General features: G+C 37.3%; 1 protein-coding gene across 1 annotated transcript in view; it reads left to right on the top strand.

Moving 5' to 3' along the window:
• LOC116162427 (growth/differentiation factor 8) overlaps positions 1-9,545 on the top strand; it is a 35,546-nt gene extending 26,001 nt beyond the window's left edge. The window contains exon 3 of the mRNA XM_031476041.1: positions 8,459-9,545. Within this exon, the coding sequence (XP_031331901.1) occupies positions 8,459-8,836 (378 nt within the window). The 3' untranslated portion in view covers positions 8,837-9,545. The remainder of the gene's footprint in view (positions 1-8,458) is intronic.
• The last annotated feature ends 15,921 nt before the right edge of the window (positions 9,546-25,466 follow it).

The following is a 25,466-nucleotide window of genomic DNA, read 5'->3' as shown; positions in this document are numbered from 1 at the left end:
CTCCATGGCCATAGTTGGCGGGGTTTTCATGGCTCCAGTCACCTCCAGACAAGCGAGTCTCTGTACCTCGCCCAGCTGCTTCCTGCACGTTGTCCCTTTTTCAAGGTCTGAGTTCCACCAAGGTGTTTCCGCAGTTTGATGCCAGGTTTAGTTGAAAAGGAATGTGCCGTTGGTCCGAAAGGAACGACTCATCATCAGACCACATCCACCACGTGGTCATGTGGGCTATTCAAAAGGATCCCAACGTGAGATCGATAACCTCTTGCCTCTTCGCTGCGACGAAAGTGATTTAAATTATTCAAATCAGTTATTTGCAAGTACCCCAGGAGGTGGTCGCCCCTCGAGTTCGTGACATGGTGCGCGTTTTGCATCAGCCAGCTCCCTAGTAGGTGGAGCCTTTTCTGAGTCGTACAGGAGATCCTGATCTACACCTCTTACACGTCCCTTCTAAACCCAAGGTTCTTGTATGAGACATGAACCTGCAAGTTTACGCCCTATTAAACAGGTCGCCCCCCTTACTGTGTATTTCTGTGGGTGATGGGAATTATGTTCTCCTGGTAGCCAGACAAAATTTTACATGAATTTTCTGATTGGCACTTCGTGTATTAGGAGCTGAAACACCTCCGCGCACATTATAATCTCCTGATATCAAATTGGAAAAGATTTAAAACGAAATTTGATTTCGAAATATTTTTGTGGGTGATGGGAAAAGACCTCCTCAGCCATTATGGTCTCCTGGTAGCCAGACAAATTTTTACATGAATTTTCTGATTGGCACTTCGTGTATTAGGAGCTGAAACACCTCCTCGCACATTATAACCTCCTGATACCAAATTGCAAAAGATTTAAAACTAAATTTGGTTTCGAAATATTTTTGTGCGTGATGGGAAAAGACCTCCTGGACTATTATGTTCTCCTGGTAGCCAGACAAAATTTTACATGAATTTTATGATTGGCACTTCATGTATTAGGAGCTGAAAAACCTCCTCGCACATTATATCCTCCTGATACCAAATTGGAAAAGATTTAAAACGAAATTGGGCTTCGAAATATTTTTGTGGGTGATGGGAAAAGACCTCCTCAGCCATTATGTTCTCCTGGTAGCCATACAAAAATTTACAAGAATTTTCTGATTGGCACTTCGTGTATTAGGGACTGAAACACCTCCTCGCACATTATAACCTCCTGATACCAAATTGGAAAAGATTTAAAGCGAAATTTGGCTTCGAAATATTTTTGTGGGTGATGGGAAAATACCTCCTCAGCCATTATGTTCTCCTGGTAGGCAGACAAAAATTTACAAGAATTTTCTGATTGGCACTTCGTGTATTAGGGGCTGAAACACCTCCTCGCACATTATAACCTCCTGATACCAAATCGCAAAAGATTTAAAACGAAACCCTCGACTATTATGTTCTCCTGGTAGCCAGACAAAGTTTTACAAGAATATGGCCGTAATACACTTCGACTGAGGCTCAGTGACATTAGTCCTCCTCCAGGTGTCACCCCGCAACAATGGGAACCCTTAGCCCCTCTGCAGCGACTTGCCCACAGGTTCACGGTGCACCAGCAACGTTGAGCTGCCTTGGGTGGTTCCCTTCGATCTGAGGCGCTTGGTCCCTGACGTCGTGTGGCTCCCCTGAACCGCCGGGCTTTGGCGCAGCTTTATTCTCTGGCCGGCGCTTCCTGGTCATCGACTTTAGTGCTTCAGTTCTAATTTTCATGCTCATAGGAGCGGGTCCATCACCAGGTCCTTGAATAAGACGCCGCGTTGGAGTCGTACCTCCACCACAGGGGAGTTATCGCCTTCTATGGGCCCTTTTTTTGCGGAGAATCTAAATGTGTTATCAGAACTTCCATAACACGCTAGAGGTAGAAGCTACAGACTATTACTTTCTTATTTCTTATGGACGCCATATTGGATTTTTTATGGAATGAGATAGAGGATTCAGCAAGATCCAGTTATCCGTGGGTGATTTGTAGAGAAATGACTGTTATGTAAAAGTATGGAGTGTGACACGTAATTATTTTTCTTTCTTTGCCCTTTATCTCATTCCGTAAAAACCCCCTGATTACGTTCTCTCTCATCAATTCCGAAGAAAGATGATTTCTCTTGCGGGGTATAGAATACCCCTAGGTACTTAAGAGGGTTTCTAACGATTTGAGGGATGCGGTAAGGTACTAGTGAATTTTCCTTTCCGAGGGGTATTCCATCCTACCCTTCTCTCTGGATTACTGTTTCTGTCGTCAATTCTGAAAAAAAGGCTATTGCATCTTTCTTTTTTTTTCCCAGCGTCACATTTTCTATCAAAACGTGTACACTTCATTTTAAGAGATAGGGAAAAATGGACCTAAGTGCCCGGGGCCCAATTTTAAAGAGCAAATCACTGGCGCAAACATAATTCAACTATCATTAATCGGTTGGTCGCTAGAGGGCGCTTCTCGAATTTAGTCGATTTCCTTAATATTCTTCTTATTATTAAAGATAAATAATTTTGGTAAAATCTTTCTTAGAGCATTTTTTTGCGACATAGTTTATACAGGGTGTTTGGTTTTTCCTATACGACCCTAAACTATATTTTTTATATGGATCAATCTATATATTTTGAAGTTTTTGAAAAGAGCGTAACATTTCTTAAATTTGGACGTACACTTGTTATATTTATATTAAATGTTATTTGCAAATTGCAATATTTATATATTTTAATATTTATTAATATATTTACATTAAAATATTTTTATTGTACACATCCAGATTTCCATGGCGAACAAAAGATGGCGGATTGTGTATTTCTTGGTTATTTGTAAATGTTTATTAGTTTTCAAATATTTTTAATTTCAAATAACACAAAAAAAATCAAAGAACGTTATAACACATGCTAATAAAACAAATGTCATATAATATATAAATAAAATATACAATAACAATCCTGCCATCTTTTGTTTGCCATGGAAACCTAGATGCCTACAATAAAAACATTTTAATGTTTAAAATGGAATATTGCAAACAATATTTAATATAAATATAAGTGATACATCCAAATTTAGGAAATTTTACGCTCTTTTCAAAAACTTTAAAATATATAGGGTGGTCCATATAAAAAAATATAGTTTAGGGTTGTATAAAAAACCCTGTATAAAAACTGTGAATTTCAATGGATTCTAGTTCTACATATAAAGGTACTCTGGAAAATTTTTGCCAAACTCAATTATCTTTAATAAAGGAAGATATGGGGCGACTAAATTCAAGAAACGACCTCCAGCGGCCAAACAATTAGTGATAGCTGTAATTTTGTTTGCCGATTTTCTCTTTAAAATTGAACCCCAGTCACCTAGATCCGTTTTTCTCTTAAAATGAAGGGTGTTTTCGTAAGAAATGTTCCAATTTGGACTTCCCTACACAGTCTTCACTACCCGTATGTTTATTTCCTAGGGAGAACCACCCAATTATATTTTCCTAGGGAGTATTCTCAGAAAGTATCTGCATTTTCCTTTCCTGTGGGTATTCCGTTCTACTCCGGGTCCTGGATTACTGTTTCTGGCATCAATTCTGAAAAAGGCTATTGTATCTGGGGTGGAGGGGGGGTATCCACATTTTCTATCCAAATGTGTATACGGTGGTCCAATTTGGAAACGCCCTTTATTTTAAGAGATAGGAAAAAAATGGTTGGGGCCCAGTTTTAAAGAGAAAATCACTGGCGCAAACAGAATTCAACTATCACCAATCGATTGACCGCTAGAGGGCGTTTTTCGAATTTTCTTAATGACCCATAACTTTCTTATTATTAAAGATAATTGATTTTGGCAAAATCTTTCTTAGAGCACTTTTTTATGGATAATCCATTGCGATATACAGTTTTTATACAGGGTGTTTGGTTTTTCTTATAGGGCGTTAAACTATGTGTTTTTCATATGGACCACCTTATATATTTTATAGTTTTTGGAAAAAGCGTTTTAAAGAATCCTGCCATCTTTTGTTCGTCGTGGAAACCTAGATGTTTACAATAAAATATTCTAAATAATATTTAATATGTATAATAAGTTATACATCAAAATGTAGGAAATTTTACGCTCTTTTCAAACGCCCTGTATAAAAACTGTGTATCCCAGGTTCCTAGGTTCATTTTTTCCTATCTCTTAAAATAAAGTATGTTTCCGTAAGAAAGTGTCCAATTTGGACCACCAAATTATATTTTCCTAGGGAGTATTCTCAGAAAGTATCTCGCTTTGGTCAAGAACGTAGTATCGGGGCGGTGTAGGGGTAAATAAGAAGGGTTTTTAACGATCAGGGAGATCTTTATCGATGGGTCGGCAAGGTACCAGTGAATTTTCTTTTCCTAGGGGAATATTCCATCCTGCCCCGCCCCTTAACTATTGCATCCTTACCCCAGAAATGAAAATTGAGCTTGCCCTTACTCTCGAATTGATCTTTCGTGTCAGGTTTGGATCCACTATGAATGTGAGCTTGACACTGACTTTTTGTTCGCCCGTCTGTTTTTGTGACCCGTTGTCCATATTAGTTTGAAACAGTTTATTGAGATTCGATCTTCTGCGGGGGGCCCAAATTTGAGTCTCATCGTCTGATGAGTAAGAGTAGAACTCGAGTTTGAGTTTACTTCAAATCTTTATAGAGTTTGAGCTCGATACTGAGCCCAAAGATAGATTCGACCTTCTGCGGGGGGCCCAAATTAGAGTCTCATCGTCTGCAGAGTAAGAGTAGAACTCGAGTTTGAGTTTACCCTCAAGTCTTTATAGAGTTTGAGCTTGATATTGAGCTCAAAGAGAGATTCGATCTTCTGCGGGGGTCCCAAATTTGAGTCTCATCGTCTGATGAGTAAGAGTAGAACTCGAGTTTGAGTTTACTCTCAAGTCTTTATAGAGTTTGATTTCGATATTGAGCTCAAATAGGAATTTGATCTTCTGCGGGAGGCCCAAATTTGAGTCTCATCGTCTGATGAGTAAGAGTAGAACTCGAGTTTGAGTTTACTCTCAAGTCTTTGTAGAGTTTGAGCCCGATATTGAGCTCAAAGAGAGATTCTATTCTTCTGCGGGGGGCCCAAATTTGAGTCTCATCGTCTGAAGAGTAAGAGTAGAACTCGAGTTTGAGTTTACCCTCAAGTCTTTATAGAGTTTGAGCCCGATATTGAGCTCAAAGGGAGATTCGATTTTCTGCGGGGGGCCCAAATTTGAGTCTCATCGTCTGAAGAGTAAGAGTAGAACTCGAGTTTGAGTTTACCCTCAAGTCTTTATAGAGTTTGAGCTTGATATTGAGCTCAAAGAGAGATTCGATCTTCTGCGGGGGTCCCAAATTTGAGTCTCATCGTCTGATGAGTAAGAGTAGAACTCGAGTTTGAGTTTACCCTCAAGTCTTTATAGAGTTTGAGGTCGATATTGAGCTCAAAGAGAGATTCGATCTTCTGCGGGGGTCCCAAATTTGAGTCTCATCGTCTGATGAGTAAGAGTAGAACTCGAGTTTGAGTTTACCCTCAAGTCTTTATAGAGTTTGAGGTCGATATTGAGCTCAAAGAGAGATTCGATCTTCTGCGGGGGGCCTAAATTTGAGTCTCATCGTCTGATGAGTAAGAGTAGAACTCGAGTTTGAGTTTACCCTCAAGTCTTTATAAGTTTGAGGTCAGATGATTGAGCTTCAAAGAGAGATTCGATCTTCTGCGGGGGGCCTAAATTTGAGTCTCATCGTCTGATGAGTAAGAGTAGAACTCGAGTTTGAGTTTACTCTCAAGTCTTTATAGAGTTTGATTTCGATATTGAGCTCAAATAGGAATTTGATCTTCTGCGGGAGGCCCAAATTTGAGTCTCATCGTCTGAAGAGTAAGAGTAGAACTCGAGTTTGAGTTTACTCTCAAGTCTTTATAGAGTTTGATTTCGATATTGAGCTCAAATAGGAATTTGATCTTCTGCGGGAGGCCCAAATTTGAGTCTCATCGTCTGATGAGTAAGAGTAGAACTCGAGTTTGGGTTTACCCTCAAGTCTTTATAGAGTTTGAGCTTGATATTGAGCTCAAAGAGAGATTCGATCTTCTGCGGGGGTCCCAAATTTGAGTCTCATCGTCTGATGAGTAAGAGTAGAACTCGAGTTTGAGTTTACTTCAAATCTTTATAGAGTTTGAGCTCGATACTGAGCCCAAAGATAGATTCGACCTTCTGCGGGGGGCCCAAATTAGAGTCTCATCGTCTGCAGAGTAAGAGTAGAACTCGAGTTTGAGTTTACCCTCAAGTCTTTATAGAGTTTGAGCTTGATATTGAGCTCAAAGAGAGATTCGATCTTCTGCGGGGGTCCCAAATTTGAGTCTCATCGTCTGATGAGTAAGAGTAGAACTCGAGTTTGAGTTTACTCTCAAGTCTTTATAGAGTTTGATTTCGATATTGAGCTCAAATAGGAATTTGATCTTCTGCGGGAGGCCCAAATTTGAGTCTCATCGTCTGATGAGTAAGAGTAGAACTCGAGTTTGAGTTTACTCTCAAGTCTTTGTAGAGTTTGAGCCCGATATTGAGCTCAAAGAGAGATTCTATTCTTCTGCGGGGGGCCCAAATTTGAGTCTCATCGTCTGAAGAGTAAGAGTAGAACTCGAGTTTGAGTTTACTCTCAAGTCTTTATAGAGTTTGATTTCGATATTGAGCTCAAATAGGAATTTGATCTTCTGCGGGAGGCCCAAATTTGAGTCTCATCGTCTGAAGAGTAAGAGTAGAACTCGAGTTTGAGTTTACTCTCAAGTCTTTATAGAGTTTGATTTCGATATTGAGCTCAAATAGGAATTTGATCTTCTGCGGGAGGCCCAAATTTGAGTCTCATCGTCTGATGAGTAAGAGTAGAACTCGAGTTTGGGTTTACCCTCAAGTCTTTATAGAGTTTGAGCTTGATATTGAGCTCAAAGAGAGATTCGATCTTCTGCGGGGGTCCCAAATTTGAGTCTCATCGTCTGATGAGTAAGAGTAGAACTCGAGTTTGAGTTTACCCTCAAGTCTTTATAGAGTTTGAGGTCGATATTGAGCTCAAAGAGAGATTCGATCTTCTGCGGGGGGCCTAAATTTGAGTCTCATCGTCTGATGAGTAAGAGTAGAACTCGAGTTTGAGTTTACCCTCAAGTCTTTATAGAGTTTGAGGTCGATATTGACCTCAAAGAGAGATTCGATCTTCTGCGGGGGGGCTAAATTTGAGTCTCATCGTCTGATGAGTAAGAGTAGAACTCGAGTTTGAGTTTACTCTCAAGTCTTTGTAGAGTTAGAGCTCGATAATGAGCTCAAATAGAGATTCGATCTTCTGCGGGGGGCCCAGATTTGAGTCTCATCGTCTGAATAGTAAGAGTAGAACTCGAGTTTGAATTTACTCTCAAGTCTTTATAGAGTTTGAGCGCGATATTGAGCTCAAAGAGAGATTCTATCTTCTGCGGGGGGCCCAAATTTGAGTCTCATCGTCGGATGAGTTTACTCTCAAGTCTTTATAGAGTTCGAGGTCGATATTGAGCTCAAAGAGAGATTCGATCTTCTGCGGGGGCTCAAATTTGAGTCTCATCGTCTGATGAGTAAGAGTAGAACTCGAGTTTGAGTGTACTTCAAGTCTTTATAGAGTTTGAGCTCAATACTGAGCCCAAAGAGAGATTCGATCTTCTGCGGGGGGCCCAAATTTGAGTCTCATCGTCTGAAGAGTAAGAGTAGAACTCGAGTTTGAGTTTACTCTCAAGTCTTTATAGAGTTTGAGCTCGATATTGAGCATATTGCGTTTGTGTCGAGACCGATCTCAGGTATCTCCTGACTTCGGGCTCCACGTCCACGAAACAAAAACGTGGACTTCGCCGGTTTCCACGTAATCTCCGATATGGAGCGCATAAGTTCTGGGCCAAGCTTGATTGCAATGATGATATCGTAATTTTCTGCTAATGCAAGTGTATAACAAAATAAGTTCGATTAATAACGTTATGGCGTACATTTCGTAAGTAAATAAAACAGTCGATAAGAGTACATAATATGCACGTGGAGATTGATAAGAAAAGGCAAGCTGTCAATTTTCGGACAATTTTAGGATCAATCCCATAGAGATAAGCGACTGACACGACTATTTTTATGTTTGTTTGTATGACTTTTTTAGGTCATTTTTGAGTTCTTCTCTCCAATGTCAATATCCCAAAGCTCGTTTCTATACTTCAAGGAGGAATTGAGACAAAGTAATTACAATGTTAGGGTGCACTTTCAGTAACCCAAAACGTTGTTTGCGTTAGACGGCGAACGGTCAAAGTCTCCGCGTATTTTCTGCTGGCGTTGCGTCGGGCCGTCGGTGACGGGGCCAAATTTCGAGCGTGGCCGAAAAAGTTCAGAAACCTCCACTGAGCGCGCACGATCTGCAGATCGCACGTGTTTCGTATTTTTAGCAACAAAGAGGGACAGTGCATTGACTTCCTCTTGTCAGTGCGATGATGAAAAATTGACGACGTCTGTTTTGCAGGTGCCATTCGCGGAAATAACGACGACCGGCGCGAAGCGAAGGGCCAGAAGGAACATGGCGCTATTCTGTGACGACAAAATGAACGAGCCGCTGTGCTGCCGCTACCCTTTGACTGTCAACTTCTACGAGCTCGGCATGGAGTTCGTGATCGCCCCCAAGAGCTACGAGGCGAACTACTGCGCGGGCGAGTGTCCCCCCGTCACGCTGCAGGACTACCCTCACACCCATCTCCGGCAAATGGCGTCGCCGAACAGTATTGCGCCCTGCTGCACGCCGCGGAAAGTGAGCGCCATCTCGATGCTTTACTATGACAATTACGACAATGTTATTTACGGAAGCCTCTCGGGGATGGTTGTGGACAGATGTGGCTGTTTGTAAACGGCGACCAAAAACTTGAAACTGTGTAAAATAATGTGATATAATTTTTAGATGTATAATATTTATTTTTTTGTAAATCTCGATAAGGTTAATCATAAGCGCGCGGATATATTTTCGATAATTTTTTAGTGATTCGACTAGTGATAACAAAATTATGCCCCCCCCCCCTTAGTGTTGTAGTTTACTTAAAGAGAAACGCGTGATAATATTGAGACATGGCCTTAGAAATAATTAAATTTGACACATTCTTCATGTGATAAAATTCTGCGACTGTCCCGAGCCGAACACCTCTCCCGACGTTCGGCGAAAGTGTTCGGCTCAAAAATGGCGACCATATTGTATTAAATAATTTGTACATACCGCAGACTATTGTCTGTAGATCTCTCGAGGGAGAATTCCGTCTTTGCATTTTTTTGTGTAAATATAGTTTTAGGACGAAAAATACGGAGTGGTATTATTTATAAAGTTTGTATGATAATTAGAAATATTTGTAAATTTTGCCATAGCTCTCGCTTTTTGTAATTGTGTACCTTTGTATGATAGTAACACATACGCACTCAATTTCGAAACAAAAAACCGTAGAATTCAAGCAGTCCTTGGTTTCTTATTAACATAAAATCTATGTAGGCGTAGATGATATCACAATCAATTGTTTATGTATGTAAATTACTATGACCATTTCTCAAAATAAAAATGCACCTAAATTTAAGCGCCTTTTCTTGTACCACAAACTCAAAATCGCCTCAAACCTGGAACTTCGCTACGAGAATGGCGGGAAGGTTAATCAATAATGTTATTTATCGCTACTAATTGACCTTAAAAGCACAGGTTACTGGAATGTGATTCAATTGTTCTATTTAAGGAAAGGTAGGAAGTGTTCCGTTATCAACTCCATCGGAGATCGCATCCGTCCAAAATCCAAAATCAGGTAGGCAACGCAAACTAAAAAAAATATCTTACATTTGGAATTGAGGAAGGAATAGGTTCTGAAAAGCGACAACAAAAGTCAATGCTCAAATCAAAAATTGTTGCCCTACACTTGACCCTCAAGGGTCAGTTATTAAATGGACTCCTCCATATGAAGAACAATTTATATACATCATCCCTGCTAGTTTCCGCAATATTCGACTGGGACACCCTGTATATAAATTAATATAAGTAACATTCAAATGTAAGATTACGGAACTGGTAGTCGGAAAATTTCCCGCAAGTTACAAAAGAAATGACCGCTATACCTTAATTCGTCTGATGCAGGTGCAGTTAAACCCCTATAAATCATCCCCTGAAACTGGTATCCTTTACTCTTTATTAAATTACAAATTCTAATTAGCTCGCGATAGTCGATAATTGTTTTTTGATACGGTCTCTCGTAAATACCTACCTCAGGGCGGCCAAAATTGTTGCAACTTCCGCGCTTTTTTTTACTCTTGTTTGTGTTTATCACTAATAATTCATTTATTGCCAGCTATAGTCGTTGCTCCCGGTTAATACTTGTATTTGAATGGGTAATCACTCAAAAACTTCGCCCGTTCATAAAAAATACTAATTGAAAAACAGTTGTATGACGTCACGGCGATAAAAACTCACATTTAAAAACGTTTTTCACAGTTTTACATCCTTTATCACTAATGTGCACTTATGGCTGGCAAAAGTTTAACGAATTCATAGACAAGATATTTTAGTTTTTTAACTTTCACGTTTTTTTTTCTGGCCGCACACACAAAAATAAGGTTTTTCGAAAAAAAAATCGATGTCGCTGCTGCACTCCAAAACTTTTTTTCAAAAATCTGTCTTTTGTCTTAGCGTACTTTCCATAGATTGATCAGAACTTCCCGAAAGGTTACACAAAGGACTATTTATGTGTACAAAAGAGGTCTTATGTTGTATACGAAACTCCATTCTGCAGATATTTGCACTGAAAGCTTTAACATAACCAGTAGATATGTCTCGCTCCACTTGCGTTTTATGAGCACCCTCCTCCGACACTTCATTGTCAAAGTATTTGCTTCGACTTCACCATTAGATATACTCTCGTTCGATCGATTCATTTTGCGTTTGAGAGTCCGACAAACCGTTTTCCCAATTGCCCTTTGTGAGTACCCTCTTCCGACAATCCGTTCTGGAGATATAAGTGAATATATTCGATCACGATAAGAGGTCGAAGAGGAGGACTACGGTTGATAGAAATTAATTCCTTTCGTTGATACCTTTCATGAGAGTACCATGAAGGATAAAACCGGCCCCCCCACCCCCTACCCCACCCTTCAACCGCCTCTTTTGATAACGGGTCACAAAAAGGCGGTAGTTGGTAGAAAACTGTTCTTTCCTTTAGACGTTTAATTCGAATACTATGAAGAATAGGACGTGTGCCCCCCCACCCCTTTAAAAGTTTCACTTGGCACCACTAATGGCATGCGTATGCAAAATCTGAGACCAATAAATTGGTTATCGTATGTAAAATCTATGCACGTTTTACTTTCAAAAACAGCATCTCAGGAAATAATTCGTGGGGGTAGGGGGCTCTGGAGATATAATTGAATATATCCTCACTATAAGCGATGGAAAGAAGACCCTGGTCGGTAGAAATTAATTCCTTTCGTTTAGACCTTTTATTAGACTACCGTGAAGCGTAAAACGAGTGCTACTCCCCCTCCCCCCAAAAACTCCCTCCTTTTGATAAGGGGTCAGAAAGAAGGGTTGTAGTTGCTAAAATACGGTTCCTTTCGTTGAGACCTTTCATTAGAATACCATGAAAGATAAAACTATTAATTAATCCCTCCCCCCGGCCCCTTAACAACTGATCTTGAAAAATGGTCGTGCGGGAAATTTATACTTTGTACAAACCAATTTATTTCGATGAAACCTTTCATTAGAATACCATGAACGGTAGAATGTGCCCCCCCTCCCCCTCACCATTTTGAAACGTTTTACTAGGCACCACAAAAGGCATGCGTATGCAACATCTGAGACCAATTGGTTGTCTTTGTCCCTTAAGACAGCGAAATTTGATGGCGGTCTGGCACACCTTCAAGGTATAGGCTACCTATTGCAAAAGATTCCAGGACTCTAGGACCATTCCCCTAGAAGTAAGTTCAAAACGATAGAAGTGGGCCCGGACGGACGGACGAACTAACATTGTGCAGATAAAGCGCATTTTTTTAGTGGATGCTGGAGTGGTATGAAAAATTCTAAAGGATTAACTACACAAATTTTGATTTGCCCCTGAAAATAATTTTGGGCACCAAGAGAAGAAAAATCTAACATAAAAACTCTATTTGGGTCGCACAATGGATTCGAATAAACACAATTAATCGATTGACAAGGACACATGACAACAACAAAAGTTCCGAAAGAAAAAAAAGCTTACAAAGCCTGTTTGGAAAATTTACCCCGCGCACATGCGGTCTACAAATAAAATAAGAAAATTTTTAAATTACTTTTTCTCTTCAATAATCCTAATAATCTGATCGTAGGGTTGTAAGGTGCACTTAACTTCACACATAAACGCTGACGTCTTCTGAACTCCCCTTTTCAAAAGTTGAACACACAAAACTTGATCACGAACAACATTAATGAATAAAATGGCGAATTGTCAGTAGCTGTTCAGAAGAATAACAAGTTAACAGTATCAGAAAAACTTGCTTCTTGCTTTTTCAACTTGACCTACTTCGTCCATAAAATGGGCGTTGCTCTCCTGCAACTTTAGTTAAATTGCTTATGAACAACATGATTATAATACTGACAAACTACGTCTTCAACTAATCAAGTCAAGCGAACTACCCGCATAAAAGTAGCGTAAAGCTCTCCAACCGTCGCGAACCAGCCTCGTTGATTCCAGTATTTAAAGGAACGCCACTTCCTCAAGATCACCAAAAACACCGCCACCCTCAATACGACTTGATAACGCCAACTTCGAAGGAGAGCGCACGTCATAACATCCGCATCTCCGTTATCTCTTCTAACTTCTTATCGCAAACGACCAGGAGTTCTCGCACTTGCAATTTCAAAGTTTTACAATTAAATACAATTAAACAATTTGCAATAACGAAAAACTTTAAACAAAAAAGATGCATATAATTACAAACAATTCTAAGAGGAACGATTACACTGAAACACAGATTCAAGTAAAATAAACCAACTATGTTTATTCGTAAATAATTCCCCAGGTTTACACTTAGTAAATGGAAATATTCTCACATACAGGGGGTTCCGTCATTATTTTTGATGTTTAGACCGAAATTACGTCTACATGGCGTTGTTCATGCCACAAAATGTAGGTTAGATTAGATTTGTATAATATACAGGGTGTTAGATAGGTATGTAAAAAAATTTTGGTGGTGGAGGGGGTCACTTTTTCCCAAGTAATTCGAGGGTCCAAAGTGTTTCGTTTGGGAACTAGGTACCCCTACAGAAGTGGTGAAATTTGCATTTTTTCTTTAATTATTTTCTCAGCAACTATAAGAGTTAGTAAAACTAGTGGCAAGTCTTTGAATAGGTTTTTAGGTATGCGGTTTTTGATTTTGCAAAATTTTTTTTCAAAATTCTTACCACGAAAGGGCGCACCCGACATACACATACGTTACCACTACATAAACAATACATAACAGGTGAAGAGGATATCATAATCGATCGCCTAAGGTGAGCAATTAGCTTAAAGTTTCCCGTCTTTGGCCCCTTCCCGTTGCAATTCCAATTGGATCTGAAGTTCTCGCACCATGTTCTACAAACATGCGCTATTCCAAGGGCGTCCTCAAATAAACCCTAGCCATCTTGACAGTCTTCAGTTGACCTTCTGATTGTGGTGTGACCATAGAAAAACAAGGTCATTATGTTTAAAGATGTAATGATAGATTATGGAAGATCGTAGCTAATTATACACTTTGTAAATATAGATTAGGTTTCTCCAAGAGAAAGGTTAATGAATAAATAATTTCTTTCGAAAAGTGTTTTCGAAAAGATTTTCAATTTTCCAAGTACTTTTATTCGGGAATATTCCCGAACAAAACACATCATATTTTCCGGAAAGAATGCGCCACATATCCGCCTTCGTTTCTTGTCGTCGTCGGCGGTGACTAATCTTTTATGGCGCTTCGATGTCCAATTGGATTTTCTAGAATTTGGGGGAAAAAGTAATGGACGAAGAAACAAAAGAGATAATGGAAGTGGAAAGAGAGTGTAGTAAGGCACAAAGAAAAACCGGAGAGGTGGAGAAAACAGACCATAGAAACGGGAGGGGGGAAATAAGTGAGGTACAGAAACGTAATGGCGGAAGACGAGGAAAATAGTTCGAGTAACGAACAAAAAGGAGTGATGATAAGAGATATCAAGTATAGGTATGTACATAATATATGGAGCAAGGGACGATATTTGGAGGGAAAAGAAAACGAGAGAGAAATAAGAATAAGTAGGAAGTGACGAAAATAGACTCTAATAAATGAGAAAGGGGTACATAGGGAGAGCAACGATGTGCCGGGAATAGAAACTAAAAAGGGAGGAGGACAGAAGCGGATATGGCGAGGTTTAGGGGAGATCAGAAATGTGACGAGAAAGGAAACTAGATGGGGCGAATAAGTGAAGGAGGATACAGGAAAGTAATGGAAGAAAACAAACGGACTAACAAAGTGAAAACAAAAAGCCAAAAGAGGACAGAACAAGGTACGAGGTTGAAATGGCATAAGTAAGGGCAGAGGAGACTGGGGAAAAGAGAGAAGTAAACTCAAGATGCAAGGGAAATGGAAAGAAACGGAAATGTAGAGTGTGGTCAAGAAGGAGAGGATAAAACGCGTACAGAGGGAGAGCAAATGAAATGGGGATACATTAAAGTGATGGTGGGCGACGAGGAATACAGTTGCGAATAGAAAGGACATAGAGTCACGAGAGGACAAAAAAGGAAAGGGCGAGGTTTGGAGGGAAAAGGTATGGCAGGAGGAAAGAGGAGAGTGAAATGGAAACGAAAAAAGAAGGAAGAAATAAAAATGGAACGGAGCGAGACCAGAGATGCGGTGGGGAGGAAAGATGAGGTGGTCAGACAGGAACAATAGAAGAAGACGAAGAAAGAAGACTGGGCGAGGGTTGGAGGGAACTGGTAAGGTAGGAGGAAATGAGAGAGTAGAGATAATTGGAAATAAGTAGAAAGAGGAGGTCAAAAGGGTATAAGAATAAGATCACAGGAGTGGCGCTGGAAAAGGAAATAGAAAGGGACGATTAGGGAGATAGGGGAGGAATGCAGGTGCAGTAACAACAAGTATCGGCGAGAACCGAGAGGAAAGTGGGACATTTTGAAGAAACAAGTAAGGGAGGAGGATATGCGAGATTAAATGGAGAGCGTAGTAAGGGTAAAGGGTAGCAAGCAAAGATTTCAGAGATTCTGTAAGAGAATACGACGTGGTAGGCTTGGTAGGAGCATTGATGGATGAGAACTCCAAAAAATGGAAGAAAAGAATGGGAAAAGGTTCTCATAAGAGGGAAGAAGGAGAAAAACCCTACAGGGAGAGAAATGAGGACGAGGATATAGAGGATAGGGGAAGAAACAGAATGCCGAAAACAGTAGAATGGAAAAAAATGTAGAATAGAGTTCGCACGTGAAGGAAGAAGGAGAAAAGTACAACAGAAGAGAGAAAGAAAAAGAATTCCAATGGTTATATAAATCTTTGCCGTCAAATAAATTAATTACTTGAAAAGACCTTGAGAGAGACTTTCATAGGAGTTTCAGATGAGCTTGGTTTCAAATTCTTGAATCAGAAGAAGGCGGAAAATTAGGAGAATTTGAAGAAAACAAAAATTTGAGAAGTATCTAAAATTGTCAAAATTTGCAGCATCCGGAAAAATTTGAAGAAGTATTGAAGAGTTGGTAGATCAGAGGGATCAGAAGACAGAAATCAGAAACAATTGGGGAATAGAAGAAGAATAGCGGATACAGATCTGCATCTGAGGAACTGATGAACGATTTTGAATAATCCGGACAGGACAATAAGAAGACATTCCCCTTCCATCTCCCTTTGTCACACCCTCTTTCTCCTGCTGTCCCTGTAGTATCTTAATACAGTGCTATTTCAGGTTTTCTATTTGTATTTTTCTCCCATTTTTTTTTCTCTGTTTGTTCTGTTTCTTCTATTCTTTTATCACTCCCTAAAACGTGCATAACTTTGACAGACGACAACCAGTGTCAGAATTTGCATACCCATGGCTCTAGTGGTGCCAAGTTTTGAAAATTGGGGGGGGGGGGGCAGGACACGTTCTACCCTTCATGTTATCCTATTGAAAGGTCTCGCCGAAATGAATTGGCTTGTACAAACTATAACATTCCTACGCGACTCCTTACTGACATCAGTAGGAGGAGGGGAGGGGGGAGGAAGCGTGTATTATATATTTATTTATTGTCCCTCTTTGTCCTTCTTGTATCTTGTGTTCATATTCCCTTCCCATTTCCTTTACTCATTGTTCTGACTATAAAATCTACCCCCCCCCCCCCAATATTAGCCACTTCTCCACCGTTTTATTTATGGACTCCCGAGGTCAGTAGGTGGCGGGGGAGAGGAGGAAGCGGGTAGAAATTTTATCTTTCATGGTATTCCAATAAAAGGTCTGAATGGATTTCCACCAACCATAGCCTCCTCGTCGACCCGATTTTCTGTTTATTTCGATAAAAATTCTCCCTCTTTGTCCTTGTGTTCATCTTCCTATTTCCTTTACTCATTGTTGTGACTATAAAATCTACCCCCCCCCCCCCCCCAATATTAGCCGCTACTCCACCCTTTTATTTATTATATTTTTCATTTTATTTTTTATTCTTTCACTGTTATACATAGAGTCTCACTCTTATTTTCTTCCTCTCCACTTCGACTCCTCTTTCCTGTATGCCTTCCTCCTCTTTCGTTTCCTCTCCCCCCCCCCCCTCCCTTAGCCTTATGACTCTTTTTGCTCTTCTCTCAGCCGCCTTAACCGCTTCTACAATTGACACCTGGAATAACTCTGGGTACTAACAGAACAATGTAGCTAGAGAACTTTTATTTAGGTCGTCATTTGGGCTCGATTAAACACGACATAGAACATTTACTAAAATATTTATTCGGTTAAAATTCACCAATAACTGTGTAAGAAAGGGAAGCACACAGGACTTGCAAACCAAGAACCACGCACAAGCGATCGGTTGAACAACTAATTTAATTATCTTATGTTAAATAATCCTTAACATTCAGTCGTAAATAACTGACTCACAAAGACATCAAACGATGAGACTTCAGAAATACTTCACTTGAAGGATTTGTTTGTAGATGCAGAATTGGCTCTTTTGTGGTGGAAAAACACCTTTTAACGGGTACTGAGAAAAGCTTCACATAAGCGATGACTGCTTAATAAACATATCACTTCTTCTTAAACTTCACTTCTTTATTCCGTCTTGAACATTCACTTTAAACAGCGTAATAAAAATCCCTTAGAGGACTCAACTAACTTTCTTCTACAACATTTTACAACAGGCAAGACGCTTAAGACATTCCTCCCTCTTCCAGTTTCAGCCTTTCCTCCTCCCATCGAAATGAAACACCCGTGTTTTCGTGTAAGCGAAGATCCTGAAACTAATTAGCTTACGCAGCGATAACAAGCTTTCTTATCGCAACGACCGGATTTTAATGAGATAAAGTATTATTACCAAATGTCGCTAATCTTTCTAAATAATTGAAATTAGAGGAACTAATACAAGGGGAATACGACGGAATCTGACAATGACCTTGAGAATAACACCAGAGTGACTTATTAAGAAATCAAGAGAAGCCTACGGAGACCATGAATGGAATTCAAGGAGAAATTGAGAAGAATTTGGCAGAATCGTGGAGGAGATTCAGAAGAAAACGTCAAGGGGAACTTACAGATGCAATACATTTGAAGGAAGAGGTACTTGAGGACAAATTAAAGGAGTAAGAATAATTTGAAAGAAACTTGAAAGTAGCTTGAGAGGAGCCCTGGTTAAAATTCAGGGGTGGTAAATAAATTCTAATTCCACGGTCACCATTTTGGAAATACTGCAGGTAACATGCAGGGGATTTTTTCACAACCTCCTTCCTCCCATACGAAGTTTGCACGATGTTGATGTCCTAAAAGCGCCCTCTACCAGCAGGATGATTTTTGGTCAATTAAGTGCTAGTTGGGAGGTGAGATTTTGTGTCATTTTTGTTTAAACCATCCAAGGCCAGAAAGTAAACCTCGCAATACAAAAAGAATCGTAAGCAGGATCCGCGCGTGCCTTTTATGGTAACGCGAAAAAAGTGCTCTCGGATAAAGTGCTTGCGTAACGATAGATCCGCATGCGACGGTTGTACCAGTGTCACTTAAACTACAATTTTCATCTTTAAGCGTTGATATACGCTATTAAATTCAACTAGCGTGCCGATACCTTGAAAGAACGTGCCTCAAATAATAAGGCGAAATTGAGACGAGTATGTAAAAACGCTCCCAAATCTGTACTGAATAATTTAAGGCTTTTTTTCTTTTCGTCGACATCACGCTCCTGAGGTTGTGGTAACCGCCACCTTCCCTGTAATTAAATTGAAATACGACGACCTATAAATTACGATAATTGGATTATTAATCATTTATTTTACAACATTGTTGCTTTAATAACCGCTCTGTCCCGGTAATGATTGATCAAATCAATTATGGCGTACCATTTTCGGAACGACCAAGTGAGTTTAGCCTTTTCAACCAATTTAAGAAGTTCTTTTAAGTTCCCGTATTTTCTTCTTGCCAAAGGCTTTCCAGAAATTCCTCGGAGAATCTACAAACTTTGTCATCCATTCTTCTTGGGGGACTATTCAAGAACTCTTCAGAGAACTTTCTACAATTTTTGGGGTACCCTGTTCAAGATATTCTCGTGGATTGCCAAAGATACTTCAGGTTCTTCGGAATCGCTCCAGTGCGGATAATTTTAAGATTAATCATAGAAGAAGAATTACCTAAGTATTACTGCTTAATTTTTTGTTAATTAAGCAAAGCAAAAAATTAAGTGAAAAATGTATATCATTCTACCCTTAATTTTCAGAACGATTATAGACGGAATTAAATTTAGATTTCAATTAGTTGAATTTCTCGATCCAACAAACGTAATTAATTTATGAATAAAGCGAGTAGAGGTGAAATGAAACAGTAGTTATTACTACATAGCTTTAGATTCAACGTTAATTTGAGTAAGTAGCAGAAGTTAACTTTAATTAATTTTTTACAAGAATTAAATCCTTCAATTAATAGTTGAATTTTTCCATCCAAAAACCGTAATTCATTTATGAATTAATGTCATTTTTAAATAAAACAAGTAAAGGTGAAATTAAATCCGGTAATTAGTGCTAATCAACGTTAATTAGGGTAACAGATATTAATTTCAATTATTTTTTTAATTAAATCAAAGCAAACAGAAAATAGATAAAATGTATCTAAGTCAAGGAAATTTTAATTGTTTTTTTTTAATTAAGCGAGTTAATTAAATTATAAATTAATTCAATTCACGATAAATACAATGTCAATGCGAATATTCGCAATTGAAAAAAATTGATGGATAGTTTGCTAAAAAAATAAGTTCACTTTAAAATTATCAACAATTTGAATTAAATTAGGCACCTGACTTAAAGAAGCAATGATTGCCCAATCGTTAATTTCTTAAAGAAATGTTTACGCGTTATTTGTTTGCTAATTTAGCATTATAAAGTAAATTTACCAATGATAATTAAGCCAGAAATGCTGATTAAGCAAACAATACTAGCAATTGCTTAATTTTGAACTGAGTTTAAAGCTAACAAAAATAAATATTAATTGTTAATCAGTTAACATAATTTACTGATGAATTAGTGTCTCCTCAAATGATCCAAATGGAGGAGCGGCAATTATTGCTGCTTTGTTAAATAAAATCCATGTTAATGGGAATAGACAGCAGAAACTCTAATTAATTTTTTCTAATTGAAGAAGGGTAATAAATTAGTCAAAATTGTGTTTGACTGAGAAATTAATTAAAATTAATTTGTCTGTAGGAGGTGGGCACAGAAATTTCAAACTCAAAGTTATTTAAAAAATAGCCAAAGCAAATTTCTTTCGGTAACTATCAGAGCTAAATTAGTTAATAAAATTAATAACGTAGTTACGACTTTCTTAAGTAAAGGTATAAACAACATTCTCGACCGAATTTTGAGAGGAGATTCCCTAAGGAATCAACATTGAGCTTAATTAAGCAAAAGTAAGATCAGATGTTTTGCTTGATGAAAGCATAGACGTTAATTAATTAGCTATATTTTTTAATCAATGCTTTCTTAGGCAAGTAGCGGTGAAATTTTGCAGCAATTATTTCTTCTTTGTTTTAATTTAAGCAAGTTAGGGAGAAATTAGTTCCAATTAATTTTTGCTAATTTAACAAAGCAAAAAATTAAATAGAGAAAATGTGTCAGGTTCCACGTTTTATTTTTAGAGCGATTACAGGAAGCATTACCATGAGCTTCCGTTGGTTACATTTTTCGATCTAGATTCAACGATAATTTGAGTATTTAGCAAAAATTACTATTAATTATTATCCTAATTAAGCAAAGCAAAACATTAAGTAGGTAAAATGCATCTGTTTCAACTCCTAATTGAATTTTTGGAACTAGCAAACGTAATTAATTATAAATTGATCTATTTCTAAATGAGGCAAGTGAAGGCGAAATTAAACGGTAATTATCGATTATCAACCCTAATTTGAGTAACAGAAATTAGTATCAATAATAAAATGTTTTGTCAAATAAGCAAAGCAGAAAATAAAACAGAGGAATCTATCTGATTCAATTGAGTTTTTCGCACTGACAAACGTAATTAATTAATCAATAAATGAATGTCTCCTTAAAAAGAAAGTAGAAGTGAAAGCAGACGGCAATGATTGCTGATTAGCATAATTATTTCAGTGAGTACGCAAAAATAAATGTAATGAATCTTTTTCGCTAATTCAGCAAAGAAATATTGCTGAGGTTTTTTTTCTGAGCAACAAAAATTATAAATTAGTAATGATATCGTAAAGGCGACCATGATTAGACAAACGATCCAAGTGGAGGAACGACCATTATTGCTGCTTAGTTAATAATCCATGTCAATGTGAGTAGGTAGCAGAAATTTCAATTAATTTTTTTGACTGAATTAAAATTAATTTGTCCATAGAGTGTGGGCACAGAAATTAAAGAAAGGATGTAAGTGATTGAACCTCAAGATCATTTAAAAAATAATGAAAGCAATTAATCTTTTTCGTTAATTAGCAGATCCAATTTTGACATACTTGAGTAAAGGCAGTAATTGTTAATTCCTGACAGAATTTTGAAAGGAGATTCACTAATGTATCAAAAATGAGCTTAATTAAGGAAAAATAAAATCAAATGATCAATTAGTTATACTTTTCAATCTAGCAAACACAATTAATTTGTGAATTACTGTCTCCTTAGGCCTCAGTAACGGTGAAATTAGGCAGTAATTATTGCTGTTTTGCTTAATTTTTTGCTAATTAAGCAAAGCAAAAAATTAAGTAAAGCAATTTATCCGATTCTACGTCTTATTTTTGGAGCGGAATCAAAACGAAAGAAAGCAATTTGTTGAATTTTCAATCCAACAAGCGTAATTAATTTATATATTAATGTCTTTTTTAATTAAGGCAAGTGTAGGTGAAATAAAACGGTAATTACTACTGATTAGCTTAAAATTCAACGTTAATTTGAGTAAGTAGTAGAAGCTACCTTTAATTATTTTTTTGCTAAGTAGGAAAACTAAAACAATAAGTTAAAAAAATGTATCCGATTCTACGTTTTGTGTTTAGAGCGATCAATTAACGACAACGGTCAATTAAGTTACCTTTAATTTTTTGCTAATTAAACAAAGCAAAATCAAAGTAAAGTATTCTACGTCCTATTTTTAGAGCGATTATAGAAAGAATTAAAAACAGCCTTCGAATTTTGCGATCCAAGAAACGTAATTAATTTATTTATTTCATTTTTAAGAAGTCAAGTAATGGATAATTAGTAATTAGTGTTTGTCGCCGTTGAGTAAAAGAAGTTAACTTCAATTATTTTTTTTCAATTAAGCAAAGCAAGAAAAATGTATCTAAGTCAAGGAATCTTTTAATTGAGTTTTTCCTAATTAAGTGATGTTAATTAAATTATAAATTAATACAATTCATGGTAAATATAAAATGTCAATGCGAATATCCGCAAATGAAAAAAATGATGAACACTTAAATGGATAATTTGCTACAAAATAAGTACATTTTATAATTATTTAATTTATAATTACGCAATTATTGCTTAAAGAAAGGTTTAAGCGTCTTTTGTTTGCTAATTCAACATTTCAAAATAAAATTGCTAATTAATGTTTAATTTTTTGATAATTACACCAAAAATAATAGCAATCGCTTAATTTTCGACTGTGAGTTTAAACAAAAATGAATATTAATTGTCAATCACTTAATGTAATTTATTGATGAATTAATGTCTCCTCAAAGGGTCCAAATGGAGAATCGGCAATTACTGCTATTTAGTTTGATGTCATGTTAATTTGAGTAGGTAGGTAGTGGAAATTAATTTGTTCAAATCAACTCGAATTAATTTGTCTCTAGGATGTGGACATAGATATTAAAGAAAAAAAGGTATCTGAGGTTTAACCCCAAATGCAGTCATTTTTAATAGTCAACAGAATTCGAAAATGAGAGTCACTAAGGTACCAAAAATGAATTTAATTAAGCAAAAATAAAATTAAATTTTGCTTGATCACGCAATTAATGTGTGTCTCCTTAGACAAGTAACGGTGAAACTAGACAGCAATTATTGCTGCTTTGCTTAAAATTCAAAGTTAATTTCGGCAAATCGGAATAATTAGTTACAATTAATTTTTGCTAATTCAGCGAATTAATTTTTTGCTAATTAAACAAAGCAAAATTAAAGTAAATCTGATTATAGATTATAGAGGGAATTAAAATTAGACATCATTTAGTTGAATTTCAATTAATTTTTATCAATTGAGCAGAGCAAAATATAAAATAAAGAAATTGAATGTGAATATACGTTTTATTTTTAGATCGATTACAGGAAGCAATAAAATTAACTTCAATTAATTAAATTTTTTGATCTAAGGAAATCTAAATTTTTTAAAAATTCCATTACACAAACATTTAAAGGCCGCCTGGAATGCATTCAAATTTTTTTTATTTTCTTTGATTGCCTTTATTTTATAGTGTGGGAGTATTCTCTCCACTCAAGCCACTATACAATCACAAACAGCGATGCCTTACCTGGGATTCGAACCCAGGACCCTTGTAGCCAAAGTTAGAGCTACTAACGTAAACTCATCTGAGCTACGCAGGTCGCCAAAATCTACGCTATATTATGCAAGAAGAATCAAGCCTTTAGAAACATTCTCCGAAATATTGCATTTTACTTTCCTCCAACATGTTCGAGATATCCCCTGATTCTACAAAAACTCTATTTAAGGTAACGTAATCTTTTTTGATTTGTATGAAAAATTATAAACGGTTCTTTTTAAGAAATTGCATTAAATTTTTGATTGAAAGTAACCAGGACATTTAAAAAAAAGTCGAACTTGGTTATTTTTCACCTTCTGCTGCTTTCTATTGTCTCTTCCCCACATTCGTGGTGAGCCTTTTGATAATTCTTCCGTCTCTTCGAATTCTTTCAATTCTCAAGACCCTTCGGTTTATCTTAACCACGTTCGCAATGTGACCACGATCCTGGTGGCTACTCGAAATAGTAAAAATCATTTTAAACGAAATGGAAAAGTGCAAGACCTTAAACAAAACGATTAACTCATCAAAAAAAACGGCGTGTGGCATGTAAAAATAGATTTCGCAAGTACATCTGCGAATCGTGATTAATGGGAAACATTTTTTTGTTGTAAAAACAGACCCGCGTAACCTTTTCTGAGCGAGTGCGAGAAGTAAGCGAAGTGTTACGAAAATATAACCGAGAATTGCAACTCTTGAAAGGCACTACACGTGTCGGCTTACGGAAATAAAATTTGCGCCCGCATTTTGTATACATTGGTGAGGTCACGGTTTTTTCTACAATTTATCCCGATTGCGAATTACGCGTAATTTATAAAACTTTCGCACAAATCATTGTAACAAATCCACGTGACCTGCTTAACTTTGAATTTCGACAAATGAGGTGGTGCCATTTAAAATAGGCCGAGTAGAATTTTAAGTAGTGACAATATTAAAATCAAAAGTGAGAAAAATGAGGTAGCAAATACACCACCTGGTGCCAGAGGGTACCAAAAGAGTGGCCTCTGCATGATTTCTTTTAATGCGGGCTTACGATGGAAAAGACTGACTAATTTATACCTTTCGTATGCTACAGATATTTGACAATTTTCCAGATCTTAAATTCGCCATATTCTTCAAATTTTTCTATTTCTTCAGTTTTCTTCGTTTTTTCAGATCGTTAAACTTTCTTTGCATTTTTTTCAATTTTCAGAGTTTCTTCAGCATCTTTACATTTAAATCCCTCAAATCCTTAAAATTTCTTATTTTCTTTCAAATATCTACCAATTATTATTAATTAATATTAACAATCATTTTTGTAAATACAAAGGCAAAATGGAAAATATTTTCCTTTAAAACACAACTTAAGACCTAATAAAGGAAAACATTATAGTACTATTGTTTTATTTTATTTTATTTTATTTTATTTTATTTTATTTTATTTTATTTTATTTTATTTTATTTTATTTTATTTTATTTTATTTTATTTTATTTTATTTTATTTTATTTTATTTTATTTTATTTATTTTATTTTATTTCATTTCATTTTATTTTATATAAAGATCTTCGCCCCAGTACCCCCCGTGTACCCTAAGAACGTGCAGCCCTTAAGATTTTCTGACCATTATGGCGTTAGAGGGCTAAAGGCTCGAAATCTGTTGGGGAGGAAGTAGTACCGGTAGGCCTGGGAGGTATGGAATACTCCCCAGGAGAAAAAGAGGGATTCGATTTTCATTTCTCATCAACTGTCATACAGATCTTCGTTTATTGTGGGGTATTCCATATCCCCCAAACCTCCCGGTGGTAGCATTCCACTAAAAACGTTCAGCCCAGATTCTCCTAAAGTTATAGTGTCAGGGTGCTAAAAGCTCTAAACGTTTTGGGGAAAAACGTCGAATCGCGAGATCGGGGGGGGGGGGTTATGGAATAACCCCCAAAAAAGAGAGATATTAAATTTATATTTCTCAACAACTATCATAAAGATGTTCGTTTACTGTGGGGTATTCCATGCCTCCGAGACACCCCCCCCCCTTCCCCTAAAAACGTTCAGCCCATAAGATTCTCCTACAGTTATGGCGTTTGGGCGCTAAAGGCTCTAAATGTTTTGGGGAAGAATGTTGAACCGGGGGGTCTGGGGGGAAGGGTATGGAATATCCCCAAGGTGACAAGGAAAGAGTCTATTTTTATTTCTCAACAACTATCATAAAGATCTTCGTTTACTGTGGGGTATTCGATACTCCCCAGACCCCCCGGTGGTACGTATAACCTAAAACCGATCAGCCCATAAGATCTTTTCGATTTTTATAAAGTAGTGATCGATTATTTTTAGCAATGTGCATAAGGAATATTGATGGACATAATTTT

Source organism: Photinus pyralis, unplaced genomic scaffold, assembly GCF_008802855.1.
Source record: "Photinus pyralis isolate 1611_PpyrPB1 unplaced genomic scaffold, Ppyr1.3 Ppyr1.4_LG10, whole genome shotgun sequence".
NCBI classification, from domain to species: domain Eukaryota; kingdom Metazoa; phylum Arthropoda; class Insecta; order Coleoptera; family Lampyridae; genus Photinus; species Photinus pyralis.
Note: the sequence above shows the minus strand (reverse complement) of the source record. Positions and strands in the feature narration are given on the sequence as shown.